This window comes from Mauremys reevesii, linkage group 20 (assembly GCF_016161935.1).
Source record: "Mauremys reevesii isolate NIE-2019 linkage group 20, ASM1616193v1, whole genome shotgun sequence".
In the NCBI taxonomy this organism is placed as follows: Eukaryota; Metazoa; Chordata; order Testudines; family Geoemydidae; genus Mauremys; species Mauremys reevesii.
Genome location: NC_052642.1, coordinates 32,654 through 42,304, shown reverse-complemented (window position 1 = coordinate 42,304; position 9,651 = coordinate 32,654). Strand labels below are relative to the sequence as shown.

General features: G+C 49.7%; 1 protein-coding gene across 1 annotated transcript; it reads left to right on the top strand.

Annotated features, from left to right (window-relative positions):
- The first annotated feature begins 3,161 nt into the window (after nucleotides 1-3,161).
- Nucleotides 3,162-4,572, top strand: LOC120387530 (maestro heat-like repeat-containing protein family member 7). The gene is made up of 3 exons (XM_039508443.1): nucleotides 3,162-3,298; nucleotides 3,928-4,082; nucleotides 4,458-4,572. The coding sequence occupies exons 1-3, from the start codon at nucleotides 3,182-3,184 to the stop codon at nucleotides 4,570-4,572; spliced, it is 387 nt and encodes a 128-aa protein (XP_039364377.1). The 5' UTR covers nucleotides 3,162-3,181.
- The last annotated feature ends 5,079 nt before the right edge of the window (nucleotides 4,573-9,651 follow it).

The window sequence follows — 9,651 nt, the reverse complement described above, 5'->3', positions numbered from 1 at the left end:
GCCCCTGCAGGGCCTGGGCCAATTGCCCCACTTGTTCCTTCCCTCCCCTCTGGCCAGCCCTGGAGCTTGCAGCAGCCCCCTTCCCCCCCACACTTGCCGGGCTACTCAAAAAGCGGCAGCAGGACGACTCCCGAGCTCAGCTGAGCTGCCCAGCTGGTGCCGGTGGCTGGCCACGCTGCAGCTGGTGGGAAGCGGGGAGGGCCAGGGAACCTCAGCCTCCCCAGCTGGGAATCCTGGGAGCAACAGGATGGTCCAGCCCGCGGACCGGAGTTCTTTGCCCACCTCCTGGCCCTTTAACAACCGGTTTTCCACGGAGGTCTAATTTTAGCAACCGGTTCTTGGGAACCTGTGGGAAACGGCTCCAGCTCACCACTGTATAGAACCATTATGATATTTTTCTGTTTTATTATCTATCCTTTTCCTAATGGTTCCCAACATTCTGTTTGCATTTTTAACTGCCGCTGCACGTTGACTGGATGTTTTCAGAGAACTATTTACTATAACTCCAAAATCTCTTTCTTGAGTGCTAACTTAAACCCCATAATTTTGTATGTATAGTTGGGATTATGATTTCCAATGTGCGTTACTTTGCATTTATCAATATTGAATTTCATCTGCCATTTTCTTGCCCAGTCCCTCTTTTTTTTTAGATCCCTTTGTAGCTCTTCGCAGGCTGCTTTGGATTTAACTATCTTGAGTTATTTTGTATCATCTGCAAATTTTGCCACCTCACTGGTTACCCCTTTTTCTGGATCATTTATGACTATGTTGAACTACACTGGTCTCAACACAGATCCTTGGGGACCACGCTATTTACCTCTCTCCACTGTGAAAACTGGCCATTTATTCCTGTCCTTTGCTTCCTATCTTTTAACCACTGACTCATGAGAGAACCTCCTCTTATCCCATGACAGCTTCCTTTGGTTAAGAGCCTTTGGTGAGGACCCTGTCAAAGGCTTTCTGAAAGTCCAAGTACACTATATCCATTGGATCACCCTTCTCCACATCCTTGTTGACCCCTTCAAAGAATTCTAGTAGACTGGTGAGGCATGATTTCCCTTTATAAAAGGCATGTTGGCTCTGCCTCAACAAATTGTGTTCACCGACGTGTCTGATAATTCTGTTCTTTCCTATAGTTTCAACAATTTGCCTGGTACTGAAGTCAGGCTTACCAGGGATCACATCTGGAGACTTTTTTAAAATTCACTCTCACATTAGCTATCTCATACAGAGGCTGATTTAAACGCTAGGCTACATACCACAGCACTGCACATAAGTCTGTCTGGATGTCTCGTGATAGCTGCAACCTTTGCACCAGGCAGGCAATTTACCATGCGGTTCTCCCAGTCATCACAAACCCAACTGTTTATATGTCTATTGATTGAATCCCCCATTACTATTTCCTGGCTTCTCTTTGTAAGTGGGATTCCCGCCTTAGGAGGGGTAGCCTCAGTGTGAGAGGACATCATGACTTCATCTGGAAGGTGGGTCCCAACTATGGGATCGTCTCCCTCTGCCCCAGCTCGATGTTCTCCTTCCCCGAAACTTTCACCCTCCTCAGCAGCACAGAGGCTGTCAGACTGGGGGTGGGACTACTCTACTGCATCCCTAAAAGTCTCCTCTATGTACCTCACTGTCTCCCTTGGCTCCACCAGTTCAGCCCCTCTGGTCTCCTGGTCTCCGATGGCCAGTAGCTCCTTGGGCCAAATGCCCACATATGCTACCTGCCCACAGGGCTGGTAATCGTACATGCTGCATTCAGTGCAATCAACTGGAGAGCCCCACGCTGCTGCTGCCCTTCTGCCTGGTTTATTTTTACTCTTCCAGGGGGTTTAGTTTGTTTAGTTTGGGGGAGGGATGGGGGAACAGGTTATTGGCCTGAGTTTACAGTATGTTTGTTAGATGTACTTATCTCTCACACACCCTCTCTAAACTTCCTTGCAAAACTCCCGTTTGCTAACCGAAGGTCTGATTTATATTGCCTGTTGTCTGTTTCCCCTCCCTGGGTCAGCTGAAATTCTGAGGAAGCTCGGTGCAGAGTATCGGCAGATCCTCAAGAACAGTCAAGTTGAGACAGCCTTCTGGGTCACCAACACCAGAAATATCACATTGGTAACTACAGTCAGTGCTTCCTGGGATTGTTGTGCCCAGAGTTATCAGGAGTCAGAAATTAACACCCTAGGAGTCAGGGGGAAGGGACAGACTAACCCCATCCAGCTGGGACAGAGACCTGCCTATGGCCCACTCCACCTCATAGAATAATAGACCTCAGGAAATTATCTAGTCCAACCCCTTACTCAAAGCAGGACCAACCCAACTAAATCATCCCAGCCAGGGCTTTGTCAAGCCAGGCCTTAAAAACCTCTGAGGATGGAAATTCCACCACCTCCCTAAGTAACCCATTCCAGTGCTTCACCCCCTCCTAGTGAAATAGTGTTTCCTAATATCCAACCTAAACCTCCCCCACTGCAACTTGAGACCATTGCTCCTTGTTCTCTCATCTGCCACCACTGAGAACAGCCGAGCTCCATCCTCTTTGGAACCCCCCTGCAGGTAGTGAAGGCTGCTATCAAGTCATGTGCCCCAGCCCCCGCATCATTTTCATTGCCCTCTGCTGGACTCTCTCTGATTTGTCCACATCCTTTCTCTTGTGCGGGGCCCAAAACTGGACGCAATACTCCATGTGTGACCTCACCAGTGCCGAATAGAGGAATAATCACTTCCTCCATCTGCAGGCAGTGCTTCTACTAATGCAGCCCAATATGCCTCCTTACATGACACATCCCAAGATGCAATGGGGCTCATCCAAAGCTGATCCCAGCTCCTTGTCAGGTTTCTGGGAGCTTCCTCAGAGATTAATGCAATAAAGGCATCATTGCATCTGCGCATGAGCGCCAGCCCCTGCTGAGCACTAGACAGTGTATCCGTGCTGCGCAGTATTGTGCCCCCGTGCACTGCCACGCTGGCCTCTGCCATGCATGACAGCTTCCGATTGCTGGCTGGGTACTGTGCTGCCCAGGTGCAGTAAGCCAGGCCTGTCCCGGAAGAGTGGGGTTTGCCTGCACTCCTGGCCGGGCCAGTCCTGGCTGCTAGGCCACTGACCGTATCCGCTGGGCAGCAAAGGGGTTTCACTAGCAGTTTGTTTCAGAATTATGGGAAGTACTTGGAGCCGTCTGAAGGCATGGACTTTCTCCTCACTGCTATCGACGGCATGAGAGACTCCAGCGTCCATGACGCAGTGACGGCCAGGAACATGCTGCATACGATCCTGGAGGTTCCTGGCCTCCGCTGGTGGAGGGTAAGAGCTGCAGTGAGAACACTGTGCTGGGGAGCCCATCCGTGGGAGACTCTGTCTCTGGATGCTAGGCATTATTGGGGGGCAGTTCTCTGGCCTGTGAAATGCAGGGGGTCAGTCTAGGTCAGGGGTCAGCAACCTTTCAGAAGTGGTGTGCCAAGTCTTCATTTATTCACTCTAATTTAAGGTTTCACGTGTCAGTCATACATTTTAATGTTTGTAGAAAATCTCTTTCTATAAGTCTATAATAAATAACTAAATATTGTTGTATATAAAGTAAATACATTTTTGAAAATTTTTAAGAAGCTTCATTTAAAATGAAATTAAAATGCAGATCTCCTGGACCGGTGGCCAGGCCCGGCAGTGTGAGTGCCACTGAAAATCAGCTCACGTGCCACCTTCAGCACACGTGCCATAGGTTGCCTACCCCTGGTCTAGGTGATCACCATGACCGCTTGTGGCCTTGCAGTCTATGAATCGATAGGCTGGGAACTAGTGCTGTGTTCTAGGCCTGGGGCTGGTGAAGAGGTTCTGGGAGGGCAGATGGCTCTCAGGTGCAGCAGGTCCTTGGCTCCCCAGATCAATAGCCGTGCGAGGAAGCCAAGGCCCCCAACTCCCCATTTCCCTTCCAGATGTCAGAGGCTGTGAGGAGCATTTATAACCACCTGGACTCCATCAGCGAGCCACTTGCCCGGCAGGAGCTGCGCAGGGCCCTTCTCCTGCTGGGCTACCGGTTCAGCGAGGAGGTGGTCGGAACCCTGCTGGGCTGCTCACGGTCATGTGACAGGTACGGGGCTGCGGCTACCACCACTTGCACTCTGGGTCCCCCGGACTGGTCCCGCTGCCAGAGACAGGGGAGTGCAGAACCCTCCAGAGATCTCCTGCTCCTGCAGAGCTGCTGCTTCTCCTGGAGGGTTTTGCAGGCTGGCTTGCCCTGGACACAGGCCAATTTGCAAAACCCTGTACGGCATCCCTCGGCCTCTCCTGTGGCTGACACTCAGACCTGGCCCCATGTAACCTGCACCAGCCAACGGGGTCCTTGCAGGAGCAGGAGGGCAACAAAGGGCCGGCCGGTGAGGAGACCCAGCAGGCGTGCCAGTGCCGAGGGTGCAGGAGGCTGGCAGGGCTCTGATCGGGTGCCACTGGCTCTCTCCCTTTGCAGTGTTGCTGCGGAGATGTGGAAGATGCTGACATCCCAGCCCAACACCTCAGAAAGATCCTTGGGAGCTGGTCAGCAGGCTGCAGGAGCCGGCTCGGCGACGGCATCAGCTCTCTGAGAGACCGGCGCTTCCCCCTTGGCCGTAAGTACCAGCCCCTGCAGCAAGGGAAGGAGTGCCGTGTGTCCCCATCATGGCCTGAGGGGTCTCTCAGTCTCCCACGGGGTATAGTCATTGGGCCAAGAGAGAGAGTGTGACTTTAGCCAGTGCTATATTCGAGCCGGAACACGCCGAAACGCTCTCCTGGTGCTATTCAGCAGCACTCATAGAATCACAGGGTGAGAAGGGATCGCAAAGTCAGCTCGTCCAGCCCCCTGCAACAATGCAGGACTTCTTGTTTCTAACCCACCCTGGACAGATGGCTCCAGCCTCCTTCTGAAAACCTCCAGCGAAAGAGTTTCCACAAGCTCCCTAGGCATCTTTCCCATCGTCCTACTCTTCTTACAGTTAGGAAGTTTTTCCTGAGGCTTAATCTATATCTGCTGTGCTGTAGTTTGACCCCATCACCTCTTGTCCTGCCCTCTGTGGCAAGAGAGAACAACTTTTCTCTATCTTTTTATGGCAGCCTTCCAAGTATCTGAAGACCATTATCTAGTCCCCCCTTAATCTCCTCCTTTCCAAACAAAACATAGCCAGTTCCTTCAGCCTTTTTTCCTTATGGCTTGTGTTCCATCCTCTGATCACCTTGGTCACTCGCCTCTGGATCCTTTCCAGTTTCTCCACATCCTTTCTAGACATTGGTGACCAAAACTGGACACCGTACTCCAGCTGAGGCCTAACCAGCACTGAGTAGAGTGGTACTATCGCCTCCCATGACTTGCATGCTATACCCAGGGCGGCTCTAGTAATTTTGCCGCCCCAAGCAGGCGGCACGCCGCGGGGTGCTCTGGCGGTCGCTGGTCCGCGGTTCCAGTGGACCTGCTGCAGACATGCCTGCGGAGGGTCCACTGGTCCCGCAGCTCCAGTGGAGCATCCACAGCCATGCCTGCGGGAGGTCCACGAGCCGCAGGACCAGCGGACCCTCCGCAGGCACTCCTGTGGGAGGTCCACGGGCCACCTGCTGCCCTCCCGGCGACAGGCAGCGCGCCCCCCGCGGCTCTCATTGCCGCCCTAAGCGCGCAGGCACGCTGGCGTCTGGGCCGGCCCTGGCTATCCCTCTGTTAATGCAACCTACAATTGCATTTGCTTTTTTTGCAACAGCATCGCATTGCTGACTCATGCTGAGGTTGTGATCCACCACAGCTCCCAGATCCTTCTCAGCTGGTTATCCTCCATTCTGTATCTGTGCATTTGCTTTTTCTTCTCTAAATGTAGCACCTCACATTTGTCTTTGGTGAATTTCATTTTGTTATCTATAGCCCTGTGACGCTGTAGGGAGAGGATGGATTGATCTGGAAATGGTGTTTAGTTTTACTGGGACTGTCTGCATGGGGGATGGGAGAGCAGGGGATGACTTTAGGTGAGGGTCAGTACCTGAGGCTGTAACCTGAGCCAGAAATGGGGGTGGGATGAGTCGATACTGTGTACTAAGGTTATTCCTGTTTACACTGGTGCCCCAGCGCAGCAGCAGCAGCGCAATCCTCTTTATTCCTCTCGAGGAGGTGGAGTACAAGCAGCGCTGTAGCCAGGGAGATACAGCGCTGTATGTGCCTTGCCAGTGTGGACGGGGAGTGAGTTACAGCGCTGTTGGTGGCTTTATTGTGCTGTAACTCTCAAGTGTAGCCAAGGCCTAAATCCACGTTCACACTCAGCCATGCTGCATGAAATCACACGCGTGGAGCTGAGCAGTGGTTTCAGCTCAGCTGGCACTTCTGACCAGTATAATCAAGAAAGTCATGCTAGGCATTGACAATTCCTGTCAGTGACAGACCAGATTGGTTACACAGCTGCCCTACCTCCTTTTCACTTTATCTAAGGCCTTGGCTACACTTGAGAGTTACAGCACAATAAAGCCACCAACAGCGCTGTAACTCACTCCCCGTCCACACTGGCAAGGCACATACAGCGCTGTACCTCCCTGGCTACAGCGCTGCTTGTACTCCACCTCCCCGAGAGGAATAAAGAGTATTGTGCTGCTGCTGCTGCTGCTGCGCTGGGGCACTAGTGTAAACAGGGAATAACCTTAGTACGCAGTGACTGATCTCCGGAAGCTTCCCATAATCCTTTTAAGTGAAGGTTCCGCTCTTTGTTTTGTTGCAAACTCTGGGCTCCGGGAGCTGCTTATTAAAAAAACAAACCCAGCTCCTGTTTGCTGTAAATGAGCAGAGGCAGAGGGCTCCCTTTGGAAGGCCCACAGCTAGTGTTTGCTTGAATAGAGGGGGAGGAGGGTCCGTTTCGGCGGCTGCTTATCTGGTCTGTGAGGAAAAAACAAAGAGGTGCTGTTCACTTTCAGTGAGTCAGAGAGGGCTAGGGAGGGGTTGGAACTTGCAAGGCAGCTGCTGACACAGTGTTGGCTCCAAAAATCCCTCTCTCTCTCCCCACGCTCCTGTCACCACCACCCCCCTTTTGAAAAGCACGTTGCAGCCACTTGGAACGCTGGGATAGCTGCCCATAATGCACCGCTCCCAATGCCGCTGCAGATGCTGCAAATGTGGCCACGACAGCGCGCTGGCAACTGTCAGTGTGGACAGACTGCAGCGCTTTCCCTACTCAGCTGTACGAAGACAGCTTTAACTCCCAGTGCTGTACAGCTGCAAGTGTAGCCATACCCTCAGCCACATGACTATGATTGTGAATGGAAATGTAGCAAGGGCTTATTCCGCATACGTCATCACTCACATTTAGCAAGCTACATGGCCCTTCATTTTCCATGTGGCATCCTCTCAGCTGTGCCAGAACTTGGCTCAGACATCCTTGTTCTCCCTCTGATTCACAGACACAGAAAATACAATATGGAGAAAGACGCTTTGTGGAAATACTTGTAAAAATTAGATCAATGCATTACAGCAGGCCTTTGCTACTCCAGCCCGTTATGCCTTGATGTATTTTGTGTTACTTGTGTAGCCTACTAGCTACATTTAAAATAAACTTTTATTATTTCAGCCTGATACAGTAATGTCTGTAGTGCAGCAGCATGATTTATTTTCTATTTTCATTAGCCTATAGGCTAAAGTAAAAAGAAAACGTGCTACGCATTCATTGGGTTTTACCACTGTACTGTACACTACTGTCTAGAGTTATATCTTTTACATATTCTATTGTAGACACAGTAATGGCATTTCTATTGTATTCTATTGCATACACAGTAATGGCATTTCAGCACAATGATTTCAACATTTAAAATAAATTGAATAGCTACTATGGGGGGGTGTACAATTAAAAAAAAATCCAATACCTTGTTATTTTGGACAGCTGGCCTGTCTCCAGCCATGCCTGGTTTAGCCCAGGATTACTGTACCAGAAATTCAGTAGACAAATAAAATGTGAATTTCTATCATTCATATTGAAGAAAATCAGTATTTTAGTGGCATTCCAGGACCTTCATATTTTCGACTACACCACTGTCTCTAGCCCAGTGGTTAGGGTACTAACTGGGAGACCTGGGGTCAAAACTCTGCTCCAATGACTATTTAAGTGTTCCCAAGTAGAGATAGATACCAAATTCCCTTTAGGGGTGGGGCTTAGGCCACATCCCTCTCCTCCGCATTTCCTATTGGTTGGTTTAGGCAGCTCCTCACTCTTAGCTTCATAGAGTTCAAGGCCAGAAGGGACCTCTGCGATCATCTAGTCAGATCCCTGCCTGACACAAGCCAGAGAACTGCCCCCAGATCATTCCTAGAGCAGGTCTTTGAAGAAAAACATCCCATCGTGGTTCAAAATCAGTCAGTGATGGAGAATCTATCACCACCCTGGGTAAATTCTTCCAATGATTAATTACTCTCACTGTGACGTTTATGCCTTATTTCCAGTCTGAATGTCTACCTTCAACTTCCAGCCACTGGATCATGTTAGACCTTTCTCTGCAAGACTGAAAAGCCAATTACTAAATATTTGTTTCCCAGGGAGATACCTATAGACAGTAATCAAGTCACCCCTCAACCCTCTCTTTGTTAAGATGAATAGATCGAGCTTCTTGAGTCTCTCACTATATCTCTCACCAGAGGTCCTGATTTTTATAGGGACAGTCCTGATTTTAGGGTCTTTTCCTTATATAGGCTCCTATTACCCCCAACCCCTGTCCTGTCTGGTCACCCTATCACTATAAGACATGGTTTCTAGTCCTTTAATCATTCTCATGGCTCTTCTCTGAACCCTCTGCAATTCATCAACATTCTTTTTGCATTGGGGCACCGGAACTGGACCCAGGATCCCAGCAGTTGCCACACCAGTGCCAAATACTCCCACTCTAGATTCTTCTGTTTATTTATCCCAGAACCACATTGAGCTGATTATCCACCAGGACTCCCAAGTCCTTTACAGAGTCTCTGCTTCCCAGGATAGAGTCCCTCGTCCTGTTCCTAGATGTATTCATTTACAATGAGCCATATTAAAACACATACTGTTTGATTGCTCCCCAGTTTACCAAGTGATTCAGATCGCTCTGTATCAGTGACTTATCCTCTTCATTATTTACCACTCACCCAATTCTTGTGTCATCTGCAAACTTTATCAGTGACGATTTGATGTTTTCTTCCAGGTCATTGATGAAAATGTTAAATCGCGTAGGGCCAAGACCCGATCCCTGCAAGGACCATCCTGGAAACACACCCGTGCAATGCTGATTCCCAGTTTACAATTACATTTTGAGACCTATCAGCCACTTTATAATCCAATTCATGTGTGCCACGTTACTTTTGTATCTTCTAGGTTTCCGATCAAACTGGAGTGCAGCGCCAACTCAAGCGCCTTACAGAAGTCTACATACATTATGTCAATACCATTTCCTTTATCTACCAAACTTGTAATCTCATCAAAAAATTGTTGATTTGCATTAAATAAATTATCCTCTTTAATTCTTTATTAATTGAATCTTATACCAGCTGCTCCATTATCTTGCCTGGGATCGATGTCAGGCTGACAGGCCTGAAATTACCCAGCCCATCCCGTTCACCCGCTTTAACAATTGGCCCAACTGACTCTCTCTCTGGAGCGTATACGGAGCCTGGGCACTTAACCCAGGGCTGTGAGTCCACTGGGCAG

Coding starts and splice junctions, on each gene's coding strand:
- LOC120387530 (XM_039508443.1), top strand. CDS start 3,182: ATGGACTTTCTCCTCACTGCTATCGACGGCATGAGAGACTCCAGCGTC. Junction 3,299..3,927: donor CTGGCCTCCGCTGGTGGAGG/GTAAGAGCTGCA, acceptor TTTCCCTTCCAG/ATGTCAGAGGCTGTGAGGAG. Junction 4,083..4,457: donor TGCTCACGGTCATGTGACAG/GTACGGGGCTGC, acceptor CTCCCTTTGCAG/TGTTGCTGCGGAGATGTGGA.